Source organism: Urocitellus parryii, chromosome 3 (assembly GCF_045843805.1).
Source record: "Urocitellus parryii isolate mUroPar1 chromosome 3, mUroPar1.hap1, whole genome shotgun sequence".
In the NCBI taxonomy this organism is placed as follows: Eukaryota; Metazoa; Chordata; class Mammalia; order Rodentia; family Sciuridae; genus Urocitellus; species Urocitellus parryii.
The window spans coordinates 93,046,534-93,071,536 of NC_135533.1; the positions used below are offsets into that span (position 1 = coordinate 93,046,534).

Below are 25,003 nucleotides of genomic sequence, written 5' to 3' on the forward strand. Positions count from 1 at the left end.
TAGACTGTTGGATTAAAATCTTAAAAGTGTGGTAGAGCCCTAGTATACTTTTTTATTTTTTTAAAAGTTCTTTAATTATGATACATAGCCAGAATTAGATCAAGTGATCTGAAAAAATGGATGGACTACATATATTTTGGGCATTTTTCCATTACAATGAATTCTTTTAACTGGAATTTTGATAATTATTGGATGGTACTTTACAACTACTGTTCTGGCAGTGATGATCTTAATCTCAAGAGCACCTATGACATTAATGTGATAGGCATTATAAATATATTTTTAAATATATTGTAAACATTTTTTGTTCTAATAGTATGTAATTCTTAAAACAATCTTATTTATATAACTACTATTATCTTTATTTTATAGAAGAAAAAACCAGGTTCAGAGAGGCCAAGAACCATGGCCATGGTTGGCAAGCTAAAATTCAGTCTCCAAAGATTTGGCCCTAATGCTCCTATTTTCAATTGCTTTCACCTCTCTGATGCTTTTTGGGCACATAACAGAGTTCACATAGTTTATGGTGTCATCTACCTATTAATTTTGACAGTGGGTAAGGTTAATAAGCATGTTTCTTTATAAAGCTTGAGGAGTTTAATGAGTAAATGTGCCTGAACAGATAACATTCCATTATTGTTTTATTGGAAATATTCATGGGTAGCAAAGTGTATATTTTTCTTAATTAAAGAAAAAATAACAACAGCAAAAGGTTGTGGTTTTATATTTGGTCAAAAAACAATGAGGGGCTGGGGTTGTGGCTCAGCAGTAGAGCGCTCGCCTAGCATATACAGGGCGCTGGGTTTGATCCTCAGCACCACATAACAATAAAATAAAGGTATTGTGTCCAGCTACAACTAAAAAAAATATTAAAAAGCAGGGTCCTATAAATTTGAGAGCATAAGTGATTTTTTGAACATTTTGAAAGCAAATATTAGCAAATGCCTAGCTCAGTCTTGACAGTAAATCTCATTAAGGCATCAGATCTTCTCTGATTTTTAAGAAATGACAGGAGGATTGCTAGTTTAAAGCCAGCCTCAGCAATGGGGAGGCACTAAGCAACTCAGTGAGACTGTGTCTCTAAAAAAATATATATAAAAATAGCGATGTGGCTCAGTGGTTGAGAGTGCCCTGAGTTCAATCACTGATACTCCCCCCAAAAAGAAATGAAAATTGTGACTCAAGTATTTGTAATAAACAGTTTATTAAATTCTAAACAAGACTGTGGGTATAAATCAGTTAATATTTGAGGATTTATACTAAAATGTAATTTATCTGAAGCCTTTCTGATAGAGATTAATTAGAAGAACCAGAGATATATTAAGTCCATTTCTAAAACAATATAATAAAACTGTCATCTGCTTAAAGGCAGTGCTTACTCTAAGGAAAATGACAGAAGTATGTAAAAGGGTATCAGGGAAAGTGTAGTCAGGGAACCTTTTCTGGAGGAATCAAAAGCTGGTAAACAGACTTTGAAGGACAGCTGGTTTTAGATAAGATAATATAGGCGGAAAAAATAATATATAAAAAGCACAGAAGTAAATAGTATGAATATACTTTGTGTAAAGAGCTGGTGTGTGGTACACAACTCCTGTGGTAGAAAAGCAAATGATAAATTTGAAAAAGGCAGTAGGATCCTGGTTGGGTTTAACTAGAGGTGATGGGGTGGTGAGTACCAGTAGAGTTTAAAGCAGGCAGGTGTTTTAGAAAGATCACTCTGGTATCAAAATTGAGAAGAGATTGGGCAGGGCAGAGATTTAAAGCAGGAAGTTGAGTTAGAAAGCTAATACCATAATCTAGGTGTACAATGTTGAAGGCTCATGGAAGTGAAAAGGAGAAAGTGGATTTGAGAGATTAGGAGGTAAAATCTATAGGAATTAATGACTAGATGGAGGAGAGGTGATATTTCTGGTTTCAATGACTGAGCAGCTGGAGAGGTCATTTGCTGAGAGGAAGGGGATTTTACTGGGGTTGATTTCTACTTTAGATATGTTATTTGAGATGCCTGTGGGAAAGCCAAATGGAGGTAACTGGCAGTTGGAAGACAATGATGGATAGGCTATGGAGACAGAAAGCTCATAGAGATGATGTCTTTTTTTGGGGGTGGGGATAGTTACTGGAGATTGAATTCAGAGGCTCTCGACCATTGATCTACATCCCCAGTCCTATTTTGTATTTTATTTTGAGACGGGGTCTCACTGAGTTGCTTAGCACCTCACTTTTGCTGAGGCTGGCTTTGAACTCATGATCCTCCTGCCTTAGTCTCCTGAGCCACTGGGATTACATGTGATTGCCACCGTGCCCAACTGAGATGATGTCTTAAATGAAAAAGACATTCCATTTCATAATTCCATAACATAATACCAGTGTTATGTTTTAGAGATGTCAAGAATACAATGCTAGTGTGTACTGGCATATAGTTTCAATAGCAAAACCAACTTCAGGGCAGTGGTGTAGGCAGGTGATTTTAATGGTGACTGAATATTGCACAGGGAAGAAGATAGTAGCTAAAGAACACAAATGATTTTTAAATTTTTATTTAAAAATTTTTATAGGTACGTTGTAATTATACCTAACAGTGGAATTAAGAGTGTGGATGTTGATAAGAAGATACTAATTTTTAAGATGAAAGAAACTTGAGTATATTTAATATTCAGAGAAAAAAGTTTGTAGAGAGGAAGAGGGTTGTTTGGAGCAAGATCCCTTAGAAGGTTTTAGAGGGAGAAGAATTGAAATTGCAGGCAGGGGTAGAAGCCTTAAACAGAAAGAGGGGTACCTCTTTCTTTGATTGAATTTGTGGAATAGGAAGTGCATGACCTTTGGCCTCCCTGGGTACATACTCTGTATGCATATAGGTCTAAATCCTTCATCAGTTAAATCATCACTACTTGGGATTTATCTCCAAATGAACTAACTATAGGAAAACATTTGATTTGTTTTAACTCTGTGCTATCCAAATAGTAGCCTTTAGGTATATAACTATTTATATTTAAATTATTTAAAGTAAAATTTAGATTCTGAGTTCAAGTACTTATTGGCTACAAGTGAGTAGGGATACTGTATTGAAGAGCATAGATACAGAACTTCATTGTCAGAAAATTCTGTTCTAGGGCACTGGACTAATTTATTTTTAAAACAAAAAGTTCCTGTGGGATATTTAATCTTAAATTGTGTGGTGTTATAATATCGTTAATTAATTTCAAAAATATAACCTAAATAGATGGTATATTAGCATCTGTAATAGATCAATAAATTGAAAAAAGTTGGTGTTAAACAGTGTTTTCTTTTTAAATTTAGATTAGGTATCATTTGATTTGAAGAACTATTGTTAAATTTAAGTAGCTTGGTATTTTATGCATGCAAAAGCTTTTACTGGTTCTTAAACCTATTAATCTCATTTAAAAATTCTGTATGGAATGATCCTGTTATTATACATGAGTATAACTCTTAAACATGGTTTTAACTTTTTTTGAAAATATCTTCAGATGATATACCTGAAAGCTCACTCTTATCATTGCCATCTGAGGAAAAGGCAGCCTCGCCTCCCAGACCACCCCTTTCAGATACTTCAGCAACCCCACTTGGGAGAAGGGGCCGTCTGGCCAATCTTGCTGCAACAATTTGCTCCTGGGAAGATGATGTAAGTTACTCATCTGCAAAGCAAAACAGTGTACAAGAACAGCCTGGTACTGCTTGTTTGTCCAAATTTTCCTCTGCAAGTGAAGCATCTGCTAGGATCAATAGCAGCAGTGTTAAGCAGGAAGCTACATGCTGTTCCCAAAGCGATGGGGATGCCTCTTTGAATAAAGCCCCATCCTCTAGTGCTGCTGATGAGTCTTTGGCTACAGCCTCAATTTCCAGCTCTTTGGTGAGTTAATACCATTTTGGTCTTTAAAAATCTTTTTTGTTATGACTAGTAATCATAATATATAAATGTAGGTATTTATTTTATAGTATATGCATGATGATTTATATATTTTTTAGAATGTTAGTTTTACAGAAAGTGAAAATCATAAGTTTGGTAATCTATTCCAAGATAAATTAGCATTTTGCAACTGAAATTACACTAGTTAATGCAGATCCAAAGTATATAATGATATGACAGAGCCTCTTGGTCATCAAAGGGAAGGTAAGCTCTAAAAATTAATTCCTCCATTAGAATGCTATATAGATACAAATAATTAGATGATATTGACTATTTCTAAAAGACATAATAAATTAGTGGCTATAGTTGCTTCCAGGAAGGCAAATTTCTAAATAGTATTATTTTGGGGGGATACTTTCATTGTATGTTCTTTTCAGATATCTGAAACTTTTTTACTTTAAGTGTATTACCTTGAAAGTTTAAAAAAAAAACATGTTAAAAAAAGTGAGAAAGAAGCAGAGTGTCATGTTCTTGACCACTATCTTTTAGTGTAGAATTTTTGGAATTCGACTTGTACTCAGTCGCAGTTTTCCCAAATAATTAGAAGTGTGGCTTTGCACAGATTATTTAATTTTATAAAGCCTTATTATTGTATATGTAAAATGGGGGAAAAGGGTATTAGCAGGGCTGAAAAAGTTAATATGCATAGCACTTAGCACAGTGCCTCCCTACATCATAAATATTGAATAATTTATTTATAGTTAGCCATCAGGTACATATAGGTTGAGCATTCCTAACATAAAATCTGAAATCTGAAATGCTCCCAATTCTGAAACTTTCTGAAGGCTGACATGATACCACAAGTGGAAAATTCCATAGCAAGAAACCTTGTTTTAGGCATAAAATTATTAAATATGTCATATAAAATTATTTGCAGGGTATGTATTTAGGTGTATATGAAATTTAAATGATTTTTTTTTTTTTTTTTGGTCCTGGGAATTGAACTCATGGCCTCATGTGGGCTAGGCAAGCACTCTGCCATTAAGCTATATATGTTCAGACTTGGGTCACACCTGCCAAGATACCTCATTACAAATATTTCAAAATATGAAAAAGTCCATAATTTGAAACACTTCTGTCCCAAGCATTTTGGAAGAGAGATACTCAACCTGTATTTGGCTGAATTGATTAGCTTAATCAAAATACAGATTAAAACTATAATTTTATCTACTATAGTTAAGAATTTAATGAAGATACTAGTAACAATAATGAAAAAAATTATAAAGTAGGGAGTCACCTATCAATATAATATGTGGACTAAGCTACATATTATAATTTAAATAATAGCATTTTGTAAGTTGATTTTTTTTTTTTTCAAACCAGTTTGAACCATCAGAGGTCATGAAGTTTTTTCGTAAGTCTTATATAGAAGTTACTATAGGATTTGAATTGTTTTGTTATAGGACTACCTATAAATATTGTGAATGTTATTGTTTACTTTAAGTGTTATCATGTTTCAGAAATCTACTTGTTCCCCAGCGAAATATTCTACATCTATCACCAGTGCTAAAAATTGTGAGGTACAAAATCCTGAGCTACTTCAAAAAACTTCTGTTAGTCCTCTGAAAACAGAGGTATCGAAATCAATTGTGAAGCCAACTTTATCCCAGACAGTTCCATCCAAAGAAGAACTAAAATCAGAAATTTGTCTGCAGTCTCAATCTAAAGACAAATCTACAACACCAGGTTATGTATTTTTAAAAAAATCTAAAGTTGCTGCTGACTATATTTAAGATATGTTCTCAGCATTTTGAATATTTCCAATTGTGAGTGATAAGATGTTGGTTTGCCATGACAAGTGCCCAAACATTCTAAGACTTCTTATTGATTGAATGAATATTTATTACTAGCCTATTAATTGGACATAGTTTTTGTCTTGTTACATTTTAACAGTTTAAACATGCTTTTCCTGGGATAATCCTGTTAGATACTTTTAAAATTAATTTGGACTTTTAAAACTAATTTGGATGCAGAAAAGCATATGTAACTGGGAACCACATTTTAGGGGCAAAAAGAAAAAACATTCTTGTAACCAGGTGTGCAGAGCAGTGCTTCTCAACCTTCATTGTGAAGTCACCCTATCAGAGAAGTAAGTGTGCATACAAATGACATCACTCTCAGTTATCTTTACATATGTGTGTACTGTGTGTGAAAGCATGCAAATAGAAGTTTGTATTTCTTACCATAGTAGACTGATACTCCATGAAATGCTCTATTATATTATGATAAACATATATCTTCTGTCACAATTCACATATTGTTGGTTGAGAAATGCACAACTAAACAATATGGCGCAAATAAATGGTGATAGTATTGACTTTGAACTATATTCTTTTTTCATTGGAAAGATTATTTTAATCTGAAAAATAAAATCTTCCCAGAAACTAGTTATCCTAAAGGGAAAGTAGACAGAAAAATGAATGGAGTAGGTAGAAATTATTAGCAAGTTTCCAGATGGACTAAAATGAAAATTAGAAATAAGGGGTTAGGGGATAGCTCAAAGGTAGAGTGCTTGCCTAGCATGTACAGGATCCTGGGTTCAATCCCTAGCAGCCCCATACTCCCAAAAAAGAGGAATTGAAAGCAGTATCTTCACATGGAATAGGACTAGTTAATTCCAGTTTCCTAAAATCTTCAGGCTTAGATAAGAAGCATTCTTTTTATATTCTTAATTACTGTGTGTAATCAGAATCACATTACCAGATCCTTAGAGATATTTAATTTAGATGTTTCTTTGTATTCATAATGGACTCTAGTTTGAGATATGGTATAAAGTGGTAATAAGTGACAGGTGAAGTCCTCAAAGTATGACAACAGACAAATTTTGCTCTTTTTTAAAAAAAAAAAAAGTTTTCTTGGAACAATGCCACATCCTTTTGTTAACAGATTTTCCTGTGGTTGCTTTCATGCTATAATGAAGAATTATATAGTTGCAATAGAGGTCATGTGGGCTACAAAATCTAAATATTTACTTTGATGATTTATAGGAAATTATTTACTAAACTTTGACATAAATAAGCTTATTTTTATATGATGGAGGAGGTCACATATACATCATTTGCTCTACTATAAATGTAACATACTCTTTCAAAGAAGTATTGTTTTTAAGACTTTGTAAAATCAAGACATCCCTTTGTTGAGTTGGATAATTCATAATTTTTCTTTTGGTTTGGGGGGGGAACTGCAGATTTTCATGTAGTAGACTTGTAAGAGAAATATAAAATAAATTGAACTCTAGAAATGTAAGTAGTTAGAGGTTATTATGGTATAATGGTCAGGACACTTATTTTTAAGGGGGATTTATTAATTTATATGTAGTTTACTTCTGACCACTTAAATTATTATTGTTTCATTTGAGAATTTTCTAATCCTCACTGCCCTTTTACTCTACCTTCTTAATTTTTTTTTTTTTTCCTCTTGTGATGCTGGGAATGGAACCCAGGGCCTTGTTTGTACTAGGCTAGTGTTCTACTGAGTAATATCCCAAGTCCAAAATTCTTGGTTTTTGTTTTTGTTTTCCTCTTTTAAAGAACTGAATTCTAATTTAAGAACATGCAATTAAATAGAATTATATAGTAATTCTGTGAATTTTTTTTGTGAATTTAGGTTCCTAATAGAATCAAAGCATATTGTAACTACAATGGATTTATAACTTTTCCCATAGAAATTATAATTATGACTTATTTTGAGTAGCCTCCAAAAATGTGTATGTTGTCTGTAGGAGGAAGAGGAATTAAGCCTTTTCTGGAACGCTTTGGAGAGCGTTGTCAAGAACACAGCAAAGAAAGTCCCTCTCATAGTACACCCCAGAGAACTTACGTTATCACTCCAAATACAAAGGCCATTCAAGAAAGATTATTTAAGCAAAACGCATGTTCATCTACTACCCATTTAGCACAACAGCTCAAGCAGGTATGGCTTGTTGGATTTAACATTTTTTATTGCATGGTCTCAGCATGGAACCTAGAAATCAAGATGTGAATTCTGATACCAGTCTTTTTACCTGAGATAAATAGCATCTTGATCTTCTGTGCCACGTTTCGCAAATTGGAAATTTTGTCTATTCTATTTGCAATGTGAACTTTAAAATTTTTGAACTGGCTCTTGTGTAAAATACTACTTTTGATGGGTTTAGGAACGTGAAAAGGAACTAGCATGTCTTCGTGGCCGATTTGACAAGGGCAACTTATGGAGTGCAGAAAAAGGCGAAAACTCGAGGAGCAAACAACTAGAAACAAAGCAGGTATTGTAAACAAAAGATAAAAGCTAACTTGGTACCTAAGTAGTGTTGGTATCTAATTTCTAGTTCTGTATTGTAGAACTAAATTTTTTACACACTTTCCTGTTCAATTAAGTGTGACACCTTCTTTTCATAAACCGCTTAGACACTTTCCTTTCATAAACTGCTTAAATGTACATAACAACTTTACTTACGATATTTTCTCTTTCAGAGGAACTTTACCATATTCACTGATGACCTTAAAAATCAAATAAAAAATTATTTTCACCATTCAATTTTAGATAGTTAATTCTCCTGAGATGCTGGTTCCAAAATGTTTTCCAGAATCTACTTTTGTCATTGATGACTATTTACCTCTCTCAAAATACCATAGTTATATGATCTGTAATTCTTTCTGTTAACACATACCTTCCAAATTTTTCTTTATTCTTATCAAATTTCAGTCTTCAACAAAATCTGACTTAAATGTAGACTATGTTCTATTTTATTTACATGCCTACTACATACAAGGTATTGTATTAGAATATATTTTGAGCTAGTAGAAACATAGTAGGGACAAACAAAGTACAAATGTAATCAGCATTCTTTGAGAAAGGTCTACCTGCTTGATTTTTTTTTTTATCAGTTTTCTTGCTTAATAAGTGACCTTCCCAGAGTTTTGACCTCAACCTCTTTTCCCCCTCTTATTTGTCCAAGGAAGTCCCTGTCCCATCTAAATTCAGCCAAAGGCCAAAATGCTAATGAGCTCAGCTTTGTTATGTGCTTATCTCACTCCTGAACTCTAGGCTTGATTGTCTGGTAATTCTTTGCAAAATTTTTTCCTGGTAGTCTTTGTCTTCTTATTGTTTTATTCTATATTTCAACATGTAAAAAATAAATCTAGAAGATCTTTGGCTTCTTCCCCTTTTTTATTTGTGCCTTCCCATCTGCTTGCCCTTATTGCACATGCACATAAACACATATGTCCAGTTATAAGCTTTGTATTGGACACCCTGTTTCTAATTTGGCCACTCTCCAATCCTTCTTCCTCATGGCTGCCAGAGAAATATTGTTTAAAGGCAAATATTCATGTATTCCCTTACTTAAAATTTGGGGAAGCTCCCCATAAGTATCATGAGAAAAATGCGTGAACAGCTTGGTTTGAAATGTGTCACTTCTTGCTGGACTCTTTCTCCTGCTCTTCCAGAGATGTGCTTCAGCCATGTCATACAGAGTATTTGCAGTTTTTCAAATGTACCCAATTTTTCAGATCTCTCTCTACCTTTATCTTCCTGTTCTTTCTGTCTGGAGTAGGAGTAACAGAGAGTAGGAGTGCCATAAGTTTGCACTGGAAGGAAGGAAGGAAAGAATGTGCTGATCCTTGCCACCAGCATCTTACAACACCTCTCCAGGTCCTCTATGCTCCTCACTATTTTGCCTCCTTTGGATGTAAACTATTCACAGAGTGCTGTCTCCAGTTTTTTTCTTCTCTCCTATCTTAAGGTCTCTCCACTTAGGCTCTTGCCACTATCCCCTCCCCATTTGTGATCTTCAGTGATCACTTTCAATCCCCACTTTTTTCTGGCTTGACCTATTGGCATTTGACATTTTTGATTATCTTTTCTTTGAAGATCTGCCATTATGTATATTCTCTTGGTTTTCCTCCCATTCTTTGGAGAGTATAGGGCAATGGCTCTTAACTATTTTGTACTATATAATTCCATTAAGCCTATGAAATTCCTCCCCAGACAGTGGCACATATATGTGAACAAAATTCTGAACATAGTATAGGGCAATGGCTCTTAACTATTTTGTACTATATAATTCCATTAAGCCTATGAAATTCCTCCCCAGACAGTGGCACATATATGTGAACAAAATTCTGAACATAGTAATACGGAGTTCAGGGCTCTCCTTTCCACAAAAGCAGCAGCAAAGAGATAGGAGGAAAATGTAATTGAGTACAGTGTTAAAGTCAAATGAAGAAGGAAAGCTTGGGGAGGGAAGGCATGGTCAGTATTGTCAAGTGTGGGTTGAATCAAATTTACTGGGGTTTGAAGTAAGTTTGTTGTGATGTGTGGAGCAGTTTTAGTGAAGTGGTGAAAAATGCCGTAGTAATGGATTGAGGAGAGCCGAGGAGGCGAAGAGTAGAACCAGTGAGTGTAGGCAGTTCTTAGCAGTTTGGTTCTAAAGGGGAGAGAGAAGGCAGTTGGTGCTGGAGGGGAGGAAGAAGCAAGGTACAGTTTGTGTTTGTTTTCTGGCTTTTTGAGACTCAAGTCAATTTTTGTGTCAATGTAAAATACCTAGTAGCAAGCAAAAAGTTAGAGAAGTTAAGAAGATTGAAGGGAGAGAGGTGACTGTGCATGAACTTGGAGCACAGTGATGGGAACAGAACCAATTTGAACAATCTTGTGTGATAAAAAGGAAATGGGTGGGGCTGCAGGGTATAGCTCAGTGGTAGAGTTTTTGCCTAGCGTGTTTGAGGTTCTGGGTTCAATCCTCAGCATTACAAAAATACATACATGCATACATACATAAAGAAGAAGTGAAACTCCAGGTACTGGTGGTCTTAGGATCATGATGGCAGAAAACTGATGGACTATCTGTATGATAGTGCCTATTTTGTTCCTTGTTAAGAAAAAGAAGGTGACCACTTCCCAGCCTTTTGCTAAGATCAAGTACAGGAAAAAAAGGTAATAGGTGTAGTACTTACAGGATGGTGGAAGAGAGGGCTAACAGGGAAACGAAAAATAGGGAGTACTGCTGAGACTTAGATGTGATGTGAGAACATAGATTTATTTATTATTTTATTTTATTTTATTTTTTTACCAGGGATTGAACCCAGGGTGATTAAGCACTGAATCACATCCATACCCTTTTTGTTTATTATCTTGAAACAGTCTTGCTAATTTGCTCAGGGCCTCACTAAGTTGCTGGCTGGCTTTGAACTTGTGATCCTCCTGCCTCAGCCTCCAAAGTCGTTGGGATTACAGGCATGTGCCATTACGTCCAGCTTGATAGTGGAACCAAACTCCATAGATGAATTTTCTCTAGATATGTCAAAAGAGCCTGGATAGAGATTTAGAGAAGTTGGGTTGTTCCAGGATTGGGATATTATCAGACAAGAGGAATGGAAGTATGCTTAAGTTAAGGAAATTGAATATACTGGTAGGATAATAGTTTCAATGAAGGGTCATTAGATCTATCCTGGATGAAGGTATAAGAAATTAGGTAGAGATGAAAGGAAGAAAAGCATCAAATAACCAGAGGTATCTATGACACCAAAGAATGGGATCTTATAATTCCTAAGCAAGAGGACTAGAGAGGTTGGAGATGTGGTTATGGTGAGATATTTGGGTTTGGGATTTCAGAGAAGCACAAATAGATTTCAGGTGATGGCGTTAGAGCAATAGTAAAAGTATCTGGAGTTGAAGTGTTCATGCAGTTGAGAGGCCGAGGTATTTATTGTTTGGATAGCCCTGTGGCTTCTGATGTCATCTTGATGATGTCAGGTTTTGAACTAGAGATGTGTTGGAGAATGGGGGGAGAGATTCTTGTATTAACTGATACTAATGAGTTGGGATTGAGAGGCTGGAGAGTACACTATAACCAAATGGCTAGTCTCAAAGAATAAGAGCTTTAAAAGGGTTAAAGCTGGACACAGTGGTGCATACCTGCAATCTCAGTGACTCAAGTTCAAGGCCAGTCTCAGTAGCTTAGCAAGATCTTGTCACAAAATAAAAACAATTAAAGGAATTGGGGGATGTAGCTCAATGGTAAAGTACTCCTGGGTTCAATCCCCCCAACCCCCTAAAAAAAAAAACTTAAAAAAGAGTTAATGTCATGGAAACATTAAGAACTAATGTTGTCAGGATTTAGGGGAGAGAACTACTTTTATTTCAGATGTTGTAAGTTAAGTCCTGTTTTTACCAGAGAATAAGTTTTTTGTTTTTTTTTTTTATTAGAATGAAAGTGGAGGGAATATTTAGTGAAGGAGATAAAGATTTAGAGTGTTTGCTATGAAAGAGGATCGTTTGGAAAGGCTAAAAGGTTTTTGAAGAGGGTGATGCAGGCAGAGTTTGACTTGTAAACAAAGTCCAGATCAGTATACAGGTGACACTAATAAAGAAGAGAAGAAGATGAAGGTGATAAGATTATTGCAATAGTTAATATTTATTGAATGCCTACAAGATGCCAGATGTTTGGATACCTTTATTACATTGTATCATTGAATCCTCACAATAATATTGAAGTTATTTTCCTTCTTCTGGGTAAGGGACTAAAGTTGAGGTAAGTAAATCATTTGTCCAAGAATGGTTCCACTGTTAAGTACTGACACCAGGGTTTCTAACAAGATCTGACCCCAGAACCTTGCACTCTAAGTGCTGTGTTTATTGTCAGGCAGTGAGCCACCATAAAGGGAAGAGGGGTATAGTGATTATGTTTGGCTTTATGTTTTTAAAGCTTTTACTTAAGCCTTTGAGAATTAGTATGGTTGCTTTCCATTATTACCATAGTGGTTGGTTTATTCATTTACTCCATAAATGTTTGAGTGTTTACTGTATATACAGCTTTTTACTCTAAAGGTAGTCTCAGCCCATTCATCTCACTTCTGAAATGTTCTTGCCCTATCTCTGTTTTCCCCTTGTCAGACTCCTTGTCTGTGGTTAAAACAGTCTGCAATATATATTTGAGAATTTACTTTGTTTTTGTGCATCCAAAACTTCTAATATACAGAACAAATATAGTCTGCTGTGAACTATATTGTAGCTCTGAACTATATAAGTAGCTCTGAACAATGATACTTGAGTTTGGGCACTGGCACTGCTAGTCACTGTATGTGAAAGTTACTTAACTCTTATATGCCTAAGGTTTTTTTCACTTATAAAATGGAGATAATAGGCCCAAGGCCCTGGGTTCGATCCCCAGCACCAAAAAAAAAAAAAAAAAAAAAAAAAAAAAAAAAAAAATGGAGATAATAGGACATAGCTACGAGGGTTATTGGGAGAATCGGGCAAGGCAATATTTGGTTATTTCTGTTATTGCTTTAATTGGAAAGTCTTCAAACAAACAAAAAATGAATATTTATCTTCTATGACTTTGTTCATGAATAAAAAGACTCAGATGCAGGGTATTTTTTTTTTTCTTCTCTCCTTTTACTTTGTGATATGTTTTTGTCCTTTCTGCTTTCTCTGAATTTTACCTTCTTGAGTAACTGTTAAGTGGAATCCTGATATAGGAACTGCCACCAGATTTTATAGGTATGGATTGAGATAAGTGACATAGTGGGAATTGTTTATCCTTTTGCATGGTTTGCACTTTAATTTCAATGTAAAACTGAACTCTGATTCAAATTGTAATTCCCTCTTGCCTCTTAGTCTCTAAAAAAGATTTACATACTGAGAAGTAACAAGAATTTAAACTAGCACTGAGGACTTGAGCTAATCTGGACCTTTTTATATACATTGTCTTTTTTATTCTGAGGTAACATATAGAATAATATTTAATAATAGTCTTATTTCATTTAATAATTTTATAAGATTTTATAAAAATATACAATTACACTTTATAAAAGATAAAATTACAGTTTTGAAAAATAAAATATTCCTCTATTCCTCTTTATTTGATTTTTGCAGGAAATTCACAGTCAGAACACTCCCCTCAAGAAACAAGTAGTCTCAAATACCCACTCATTTCCAGACAAGGTAACAGAAAATCAGATACCAGCAAAAACCTCTAGTACAGAACCTACAGGTCAGTTTTTTCATTTCTAATTCATTTAAAATGTGTCTTCCAGTCTACCATTGATTTGGCAATTGGATTAGAAAGCAAAAGTGTTGCTTTTTTAAAGATATTCATTTCTTCCTTTTCACTTACTTTTTCATTTCTAACCATTCAGTGGATTTCCCCTTTAGTTCTCTTTCTAGACTAAGAACTCATATACTGTTTTTTTTTTTTTTTAAGAGAGAGTGAGAGAGGAGAGAGAGAGAGAGAATTTTTAATATTTATTTTTTAGTTCTCGGCGGACACAACATCTTTGTTGGTATGTGGTGCTGAGGATCGAACCCGGGCCACACGCATGCCAGGCGAGCGCGCTACCGCTTGAGCCACATCCCCAGCCCCTCATATACTGTTGATGAGAGTGTTATTTCTACAACTTTTTTGGGAGAAACATTCAATAATACATATTGAATTGCTCTTTAATTCAGCTTTTCTGCAAGTGTTTCTGGGAGATTAAATCCTGAACTAGTTAGGAGGCAGAGCTATATGTACAAAGAGATAGCACTGTTTATTTTTTATTTTTTTTAATTTTTATTATTAGTTGTTCAAAACATTACATAGTTCTTGACATATCATATTTCATACATTTGATTCAAGTGGGTTATGAACTCCCATTTTTACCCTGTATACAGATTGCAGAATCACATCGGTTACACATCCAGTTTTTACATACTGCCATACTAGCGTCTGTTGTGTTCTGTTGCCTTTCCTATCCTCTACTATCCCCCCCTCCCCTCCTCTTCCCTCCCATCTTCTCTTTCTACCCCATCTACTGTAATTCATTTCTCCCCCTTGTTTTTTTTTTTTCCCTTTCCCCTCACTTCCTCTTATATGTAATTCTGTATAACAGTGAGGTCTCCTTCCATTTCCATGCAATTTCCCTTCTCTCTCCCTGTCCCTCCCACCCCTCATCCCTGTTTAATGTTAATCTTCTTCTCATGCTCTTCCTCCCTGCTCTGTTCTTAGTTGTTCTCCTTATATCAAAGAAGACATTTGGCTTTTTTTTTTTTTTTTTTTTTTTTTTGGTACTGGGGATTGACCCCAGGCACTTTTCCACTGAGCTATATCCTCAGGCTTTTTTATTTTTTGTTAAATTTGAAGGCAGCTGGGGCTGGGATTGTGACTCAGCGGTAGAGCACTAACCTAACGCTGGCGGGACCCGGGTTCGATCCTCAGCACCACTTAAAAATAAAGGCATTGTGTTGTGTCCATCTACACCTAAAAAATAAATATTTAAAAAAAAATTGAAGGCAGGGTCTCACTAAGTTGCTATGGGCCTCACCAAGTTGCAGAGACTGATCTTGAATCACCATATTGTTTCCATAGCAGTGGCACCATTTTATATTCCCACCAAGATCGCCCAAGGTCTTCAGTTATTCCACTTCTTACCAATGCTTTGTTATTTTCTATTTGAGGTATTTTTCCTTTCTTTTTTCTTTTAATAATAGACATCTTAATGATGTTATGGGTGATATGTCATTGTGGTTATTATTTGTATTTCTCTGAATAGTGATATTTAATATCTTTCCATTCAATTTTGGGCAATTGAATATCATCTCTGGAGATATGTAATGCAAATCCTTTTCTCATTTTATAATCCTTTGATATATTGTTTTTTTTTGTTTTTTTTTTTTTAAAGAGAGAGTGAGAGAGGAGAGAGAGAGAGAGAGAGAGAGAGAGAGAGAGAATTTTTAATATTTATTTTTATTTTTTTTAGTTCTCGGCAGACACAACATCTTTCTTTGTATGTGGTGCTGAGGATCGAACCCGGGTGGCACGCATGCCAGGCGAGCACGCTACCGCTTGAGCCACATCCCCAGCCCTGATATATTGTTATTGAGTTATAGAAGTTATTTATACATTCTGAATATTAACCCCTTCCTCAGATATATAATTTGTAAATATTTCCTTCCAATCCATAGATTGCCTTTTGCATATGTTGATTATATTTTTTGACACACAAAAGTTTCTAAGTTTGATGCAATCTATCTGATTTTGGGCAGGGGGAGGGTTGCTGTTGTCTTCTTTTGGGTTTATGTTCAAGAAAATATTGTAAAATCCAATGTTGTAAAGCTTTTTTCCTATTTTCTTTTTATAAATTTTATACTTTTGTGTCTTACATTGAGTCTTTAATCTATTTGGAGTTAATTTTTAAGTGTGTTGTAAGAGTCTTAACTTCATTGTATTGCATGTGTATATCCGATTTTCCTAGCATCATTTCTTGAAGAAATTCTTCCTTTCCTTTTGAATTCTCTTGATGCCCTTTTTGAAAATCATTTGACCATATATATGAAGTTTCATTTCTGTGTTCTCTAGTCTGTTTTATTTAAAAAAAAAAAAAAATTTTTTTTTTAGTTGTTGATGGACACAATACCTTTACTTATTTATTTATTTTATGGTGCTGAGGATTGAACCCAGTGCCTCATATGTGCTAGACAAGCACTCTACCACTGAGGTACAACTTCAGCCACCTATTCTGTTCTGTTGATCTGTATGTTTGTCTTTGTGCCAGTACCATAGGGCATTGGTTATTGTAGATTTATAATAAATTTTTAATCAAGAAGTATGAGTCCGGGCTGGGGATGTGGCTCAAGTGGTAGCGCGCTCGCCTGGCATGCGTGCGGCCCGGGTTCGATCCTCAGCACCACATACAGACAAAGATGCTATGTCCGCCAAATACTGAAAAATAAATATTAAAGTTCTCTCTCTCTCTCCCTCTTTCTCACTCTCTCTCACTCTTTCTTTAAAAAAAAAAAAAAAGACTTTCTAAAAAAAAAAAGAAGTATGAATCCTCCAGCTCTGTTCTTTTTAAAAAATATTTTGGATATTCAGTTCCCTTTAGATTCCTTATGAGTTTTAGGATATAGCTTTGTTTTTTAATATCTGAAAAATATGCTATTAGGGTTTGATGGGACTTGCATTGAATCTATAGGTTACTTGGATAATGCTGACATAGTAACAATATTAAATCTTCTAATCCATGAACATGGGTGTCTTTCCTTTTATTTGTGTATTCCTTAAATTCTTTTTAAGCAATGTTTTATAGTTTTCAGAGTATAAGCCTTGGTTAGATTTATTTCTAAGCATTTTATTCTTTTTGGCATAATTGTAAATGGATTTGTTTTCAAAATTTCCTTTTCAGATTTTTCACTGTTACTGTATACATACCCAACTGATTTTTATGCATTGATTTTGTATCCTGTGACTTTGCTTCACTTATTAGTTCTAACAGTTTTTTCTTTTTATTTTGGTGTGATAGAATCTTTAGGATTTTCAATATATTAGATGCTATCATTTGTGAACAGAGATAATTTTACTTCTTCCTTTGTAATATGGATGCATATAATTTTCTTTTTCTTACCTAATTGCTTTGGCTAGAATGTTCAATGCTCTGTTGAATAGAAGTAGTGACAGCAGTCATCTTTGCCTTGTTGCTAATCTTAGAGGACTATTGAGTATTGAGTATAATTTTGGCTGAGGACTTTTTTCTTTTTTTTTTCCTGTACTGGTGAGGTATTGAACCCAGAGGTGCTTAACCACTGAGCCACATCCCCAGCCTTTTTTTAATATTTTATTTAGAGACAGGGTCTAACTGAGTTGCTTAGGTCCTTGCTAAGTAGCTGAGGACTATCTTTGAACTCAAGATCTTCCTGCCTCAGCTTCCTGAGTCTTTGGGTTTACAGGTGTTTGCCTGTAAATAAAGTTGTAATAAAGCTGTGGACTTCATTATGAAGCAAGTAGATTTCTTCTAGTCCTAGTTTTTGAGTGATTTTATTGACACTTTTTTAAAAGGTGAAAAATTGCATAGCGGTATAGTATGATCACCTTCTGGTAAAATAAAATAAAATAAAAGATATGCACATTTCTACATACAGGGAAAATTGAATGAAAGAAACAATAACCTGGTAATATTGGTGTCCCCTTTCTTTATCTCAGTGGGGAGGAAGAGATAGGAAAGTCAAAGTAAGGACAGGTATATTTAGAAGGTTCTCTCCATATTTCTACATTTGAATATCTTAACGGCATAGTTTTATAATAAAAACATGATTCCTTAATTTAAAAATTCTAGGTTGTTATGTCTTTTAATGCAGTCTTTCTCAAAAATTGTTTTAGGTTCTACTGAGTGCAAAATGACGAAATCTAGTCCTTTGAAAATAACATTGTTTTTAGAAGAGGAAAAGTCCTTAAAAGTAACAACATCAAACCCAAACGTTGAACAGCAGACTGGTTGGTTTTTATTCTTCATTTCTTTTTTAATTTTCATTTTTTATTTGTTCTTTTTAGTTACACATGACAGTAGAGTGTATTTTGACATATCATACATACATGGAGTATAACTTCCCTTTCTTGTGGTTGTACATGTTGTAGAGTTACACTGATTGTATATTCTATATGAACTTAGGAAAACTATGTCTGATTCATTCTACTGTCTTTGCCATTCCCATCTCCCCTCCCTTTACCCTATTCCTCACTGTCCAATCTGGTAAACCTCTATCTCCCACCCTCTAGCCTATTGTGAGTCAGCATCTGCATGTCAGAGGGAACATTCGACCTTTGCCATAATTTCATTCTTATTTATAGCTGAATAATATTCCACTGTGTATATGTACCACTATTCTTTATTTCTTATAACTTTGGCCACATTATAAAAATTAATATATTAGAATTACATATTCAAATATACAGTGTCCTGTATTTTAAAAATGTGATTTTATAATATTCTTTTTTTTTTTTAAACTAGGATATATCTAGCTTCCACAAAAATCTGTGGTATTATTAGTAGTAATTGTTAGGTAATTATTTCACCCCTGTGAAAATCTGTTTAGGACTGCCATTCACTTTCATAGGGAATGGGACTGCCATATTCTGCAGGTGCTGTTAGGGAGTTTAGTGGCCCCAAAGGCTTATTTTAGAACTGCCCTATGTGACATTAGTGTTTGCCTATTTTTGTCACCCAGGTGAAAAAGCAACCCGCACCAATATGAAAAAAGTCATTTGAAAGAACATGTTTTGAAAGTCTGAATCTTTTGTATATTATCCTATAATTTGAGTTCTTAAATTTAATATTCTGTACTAAATCCAAGGCATTGAATCAGCTTTTGATGGACTCAACCTTCATTTCTTAGAAAATGTTATTTGAACTTTGAAAAATTTGTTTCATTTGTTAGTAGTATTTTGTTGAAATGAGAAGTGTTTTTCCTCAACATTTTTTTGTCTTGTTTATTTAGTAAGTACATGAATGTTAGATCTTCTTTGCTTTCTCTTCTTAAAGCCTTAAATGGAATCCACTCATATTTTTCAGAAGTGGTACGTGAAATTGAGTTGAGTGTGGATGATGAGGATGATATCAACAGTTCAAAAGTAATTAATGATATCTTCAGTGATGTCCTTGAGGAAGGTGAGCTAGATATGGAAAAGAGTCAAGAGGAGATGGATCAAGCAGAAGCAGAAAGCAATGAAGAGCAGGAAGATGCATTGAATATCTCCTCAATGTCTTTACTTGCTCCGTTAGCACAGACAGTTGGTGTGGTAAGTCCAGAGGTAAGAAAAGACTAAATGTAAACAGGCCCATGACAAAAATAAATGAGTTAATATTAGAACCTCCCATCCTGCTTTATTGGGGATTTGGCACTTTGTAGTTAAGGAGATTTTGCAAAACTAATGAACATTCTCTGAAGAGATTAAAACTCTTCAGTATTTTGCTGTTTTCCTTAATCTCCAAATAGTAATGTGGCTTACAAGGGCAGACATTGGTTATAAATCTTGGCTCTGACATTTATTGTTATTTAACCTCTCTGTGAATAGTTCCCTCATTCATTAAATGAGGTTTACAATAGTACTTATATCAGAGGGTTGATGTGAATATTAAATTATGTTAATATATTAGTGTTTAGCACCAGACATAACTAACATTCATTGAGAGCTAATTACTATCATTAGCTGTCACCCTAAATTGGATAACTGCAGCTCTGGACATTGATTGACATATTTTTTTAACTTTGAACCATTATTCATTTTCTTTTTAGGAATTTATTTTTAAAGTCCTTTGGTTTTACAGTGAGTCAGTTGACTTGTTGAATATTTATTTCCTAATCATGAAGAATTCATTCTTTTTAGAATTAAATGAATTATCATTTAGAATCAATGTTAATCATCCATAAAATCTACCCATATCTGATGTGCTTTCCTGCAGAATTTAGTTTCCTCACCTAAATTGGAATTGAGAGATACTCATGCAAGCGATGAGAGTCCAAAACCAGGAAAGTTCCAGAGAACCCGTGTTCCTCGAGCTGAATCTGGTGATAGCATTGGTTCTGAAGATCGAGATCTTCTTTATAGGTAAGGTGATTTGGGGAAGGTATTGGTTCACTCAGGTTCACGGTTTAGATTGACATAAGTTGTATTACCATTTATATTTATAATGTTATTAATAACTTACCTGTATAAAAATTTGGAATAACTTTTCAGTCTCATTCACCAAATGGCATTTCCATGGTGGTGAAATGTTCTGCTGATATGTTTAATTTTATCAAATTCTGTTGACATGTTCAATAATGGATAAAGCTCAGTATGTTGCTGGATTTCTAACAGAGTCTAACTTTTCCTGAAGCATTGATGCATATAGGTCTCAAAGATTCAAAGAAACAGACCGTCCTTCCATAAAGCAAGTGATTGTTCGGAAAGAAGATGTTACTTCAAAATTAGATGAAAAAAAGAATGCCTTTTCAGGTCAAGTTAATATCAAACAGAAAATGCAGGTATGCACTTCAGTAGAAAGGGGATTTAGGATGTTTCTTGCACTAGATTGTGAATTCTTTGAGGACAATGGCCCAGTTTTCTTCCTTTCTATACCTTAAGTGACTAGAAGGGTATCTGACACAGGAGCTAAGTAAATCTCTCTTGAATTTGGTTTAATTTCCCAAAGATACTATTTTTGGAAAAGTCAGAAACTTGTTTCATATTGCTGAAATATTTATTAATTTTTATTTTTTGCAGTTCTAGGGATTAAACCCAAGGCTGCATGAATAGAGGAAGTATTCTCCCACTGTGCTACATTCCAACTCTGAAATTTTCTTTTAAAACATGTTGGTTACAAATATCTTTAAATTATAGCTATTAATTGGATGATGGTAAAATTTGAAATTTATTTGGTGCCTCAAGTATTCTTTTTATGTTAAGAAAATATTTTCTTCATTTCTACCTTGTTGGATAGAGTCTTTTACTGGAAAAAGTGTTTGTAGTTTAATTTATTTATTAAATGGTTTTGGTACATAGTCTAGAAACCTGAGCAGTGAAACTAACCTTTTGATTTTTACTCTTTGAAAAATTTGGAAACTACCCAATTACATTAGTTAGAATTCAAGCTTAAATAAACTGAAAATGATGATTAAAACGTGTACTTTTCCCTCCTCTCATTTATGTTTCTCTAGGAACTCAATAATGAAATAAATTTGCAGCAGACAGTGATCTATCAAGCTAGCCAGGCTCTTAACTGTTGTGTTGATGAAGAGCATGGGAAAGGGTCCCTAGAAGAAGCTGAAGCAGAAAGACTTCTTTTAATTGCAAGTATGTGTGATATACCTGAAAAATTAAAAAAATGTCACTAATCAGGGAAAACTTATTTCCTCTGGTATATTCAGAAATCTCTAATTTTTCCCCATTTTTTTAATTGGTACATTATAGTTGTACATATTGATGGAATTTGTTTTTACATATTCATACAATACACAATTTAACAATATAATTTGGCTACTATCACTTCACAGTACTTAGCCCCTTTGTCCCCTCCTTCTACCCCTTGGTCCCTTTTCTCTACTATGCTCCCTTTCATTTTCATGGGGTCTTCCCCATCTTCATTTCCTTTTTTCCTTATAGGCTTCTTCGTATGAGAGAAAACACAGTACCCTTAACTTTCTGAGTTTGACTTAAGAAATCTTAAGAAATCTCTAATTTTAAAGAAAAGACTTTCTTTTCTCTTTTTTGTTGGTATTGGAGATTGAACCCAGAGGCACTTTGTCACTGAGCTATATCCCTAGCCTTTTATATTTTTATTTTGAGACAGAGTCTCACTAAGTTGCTTATTAGGGTCTTGCTAAATTGCTGAGGCTGGCCTCAAATTTGTGATCCTCCTGCCTTAACCTCTCAAGTTGTTGGAATTACAGTCATATACCACTACACCCAGCTGTTTAATTTGATCTGTTATTTGTTTTTTATAAAGTTTTATTTTCCATATAAAATAAAATGGAATTTGCATAAAAGATAAAGGTAACTGGAATTAGAATATCCTAAATGTGTGTGTGTGTGGGTGGGGGGGGTATGGGTGTGTGTGTTTGTGTGTGTGGTATATATACACATATTATGTCTCCATCTCTCTGTGTGTATGTTTGTGATAATGACAAAGTTTGTTCATTGGAAAGATGATACCACACCAGAAAGATGGTCAAAAGTTGAAGAATTAAATTAAGACTTGGTAAAATAGATGAACAATTGAGATTTTACCAAACATTTATCACAAAAGAGTTATTGATTTTATCGCTGGTCTTATGTACAATTGCCACATCAGTGTGTTTTCTTGAATTGGGATATTTACTCACTATTTTTACTTAGCTGAGAAGAGAACGCTTTTGATTGATCAGCTGAATAAACTGAAGAATGAAGGGCCTCAGAGGAAGAATAAGGCTGATTCCATATTCCAGAGTGAATTTGTCCCATCCAAAGGATCAGTTACTTTGTCAGAGATCCGCTTGCCTCTAAAAGCAGATTTTGTGTGCAGTACAGCTCAGAAGCCAGGTATTGTGATTTTTTTTTCCATTAACAACAGCATGTTAAATTATGAACTTCACTTAGATTGAATTTGTATAAGAAAGGTACAAGTAGCACATGTATAAAGAAGCAAAGCTTGTTTTTTGAGCCTCAAAGTTTCTTTTATCAACATATATGTATAAGAATGAATTGAACGTAACTTTCCTATGTTCATGTATGAATATACAACCAGTGAAACTCCACATATGTTCAACCACAAGAATGGATCCTAATTAGAATATGTCAAAATACACTCTACTGTTTTGTGTATCTAACAAGAACAAAGAGATTAAATGATTATCATATGCCTTCAAAATTTATTTTTAGAAAATTATGTGTTGTGAATTAAACACTAAAATTGACAAGATTCTGGAAAGTTTTTTTAAAAAGATTATGTGTATAAAAAAATAAGGGAATATTTGATAACTGAGGTTGCCAGTCTGTACAATAATGGATATAGGCCTACCTATATGTAAGGCTAAATGTAAATTTAGACGTAAAATATTTTCTGAAGATGACAGAGCAGACAATTTGACTTTTATTAATTAATTTTATTGTAGAAATGTACTGGAACATTTCAAAGAACTTATTTTGCTTACTGTATTCTATTTTAAATTCACTTCATTGTTTTATAAATTATGAATTACTATTGTGTGGGTCATGAGTGCCTCAGTGAAGATACTTCTATTGAAACATTTCCTTTGCCCTCTGGATTGAATAATCACTATAAACTTTAAAAAATATGTATTCTAGTAAAATGTATTTCTGAGCCAAGTGGATACCAGGGCAATATGACAGTAGAATCTGAAAAGAGAGATGTATAAGTATAGTAAGCTTAAAATTTTATTAAATGTTTGATAAACATCATTTTTAAGGTTCTTTTAAATTTCAATGTGTGTAGAACTTTTCTCTTTGAGGAAACAGAAGACTAGCCATAGGTGAGAAATGAATTTGAGGTATTTGGAGAGTAAAATAAAAGTGTGAGTGTTATTGTAGGAATGAGCTAATTTCAGTTCTAATTGTTGTAGTTTTCTGATTTTGATATATTGTGGTCAAAAAACTACTGATAATTTAGTATGGATCTTGACATATCTGATTATTTAATGATAAATAGTGTAATAATAGTTCAGGTTTTTATTAGAATTTGTCACAGTGTAACTTTCATATTATTTAAATTCCAGTTTTGAAATAATAAACCATAATTTATCCTTTGGAGGTGTATAGTATTAGCAAGAGAATTAGGGGTTATTAATTAAAAATCAGAGTAAGCAAAAATTGAGTAATGTGGAGTAAAGTTATTTCAACTTACATAATTGGAAGAGACCTGATGATATTTATTCCAAGGTTATAGCTGTCAGATTATATCTTACTTTTTGTTTCTGAAAATTAATTTTTATTGATTTTAAATGCAAACTTTATGTAAGCCATATGACTTTATTACTTTGGTCTTCCAGAATGCCAGTTAACTAAATCTGATATTACTTGTGCTTATTATGTAATGTGTTATTTCTTGCAGATGCAGCAAATTACTATTACTTAATTATGCTAAAAGCAGGAGCTGAAAATATGGTAGCCACACCATTAGCAAGTACTTCAAACTCTCTTAATGGCGATGCTCTGACATTCACTACTACTTTTACTTTGTAAGTAAATTAGTCTTTTTGTGGTTTAGACATATTTTCTTTTAATTAAATTAATGTAGTCTAAGCATGCAGGTGACATTTATAGTACCCTCCTCCCCACCCATGGCTTGTGCATGTATTCTACCACTGAGTTACTCATCAGCCCTTAATAATCTTTAAAATGTGGACAAATAACTCAGTTTTCCTTTTTTTTTTTTTTTTTTTTGGTGGTGGTATTGGGGATTGAGCCAGGACCTTATACATTCTAGGCAAATGCTCTACTACTGAACTGTATATCCTGCCTCTTTTTGATTTAACTTTTTTACATGTTTCTCATGTTTCTAGTGAGTAGCACATTTATTCCATGTGACTATAGATATTTTATATTTTGAAGTGTTATGCACATTAAATCTGGACCACAATTTTTTATGTATGCTTTAAATCTAATAATGTACTTAATATTCAGTCTCAATTGAAAGATTTTAAATTTAGTGTCACAGATTTATTTTGAAAAGTACAGAGTCAAAATAATTTGAAAACAAATTTTGCTTTTATTATGTAAGATCTGGAGTTATAAAGTTCTGACTTGTATTAATGGGAAAAAAAACCCCAGATTATTCTTGTCCATTTTTATTGTCTCTAGTTAAAAAACAC

The 25,003-nt window shown here is 33.9% G+C and overlaps 1 protein-coding gene across 4 annotated transcripts in view; it reads left to right on the forward strand.

Moving 5' to 3' along the window:
* The window catches only part of Anln (anillin, actin binding protein), a 60,956-nt gene that overhangs the window by 9,952 nt on the left and 26,001 nt on the right, over nucleotides 1-25,003 (forward strand). For 2 of the 4 annotated variants that reach the window (XM_077796781.1, XM_026387612.2), the window contains exons 4-15: nucleotides 3,486-3,868; nucleotides 5,386-5,611; nucleotides 7,647-7,837; nucleotides 8,061-8,168; nucleotides 13,781-13,898; nucleotides 18,039-18,152; nucleotides 19,228-19,466; nucleotides 20,119-20,264; nucleotides 20,536-20,683; nucleotides 21,356-21,491; nucleotides 22,533-22,715; nucleotides 24,244-24,370. In XM_077796781.1, coding sequence (XP_077652907.1) covers nucleotides 3,486-3,868; nucleotides 5,386-5,611; nucleotides 7,647-7,837; nucleotides 8,061-8,168; nucleotides 13,781-13,898; nucleotides 18,039-18,152; nucleotides 19,228-19,466; nucleotides 20,119-20,264; nucleotides 20,536-20,683; nucleotides 21,356-21,491; nucleotides 22,533-22,715; nucleotides 24,244-24,370 — 2,119 coding nt within the window. The remainder of the gene's footprint in view (nucleotides 1-3,485; nucleotides 3,869-5,385; nucleotides 5,612-7,646; nucleotides 7,838-8,060; nucleotides 8,169-13,780; nucleotides 13,899-18,038; nucleotides 18,153-19,227; nucleotides 19,467-20,118; nucleotides 20,265-20,535; nucleotides 20,684-21,355; nucleotides 21,492-22,532; nucleotides 22,716-24,243; nucleotides 24,371-25,003) is intronic. The other 2 variants (XM_026387613.2, XM_026387614.2) reach the window with 2 other exon arrangements.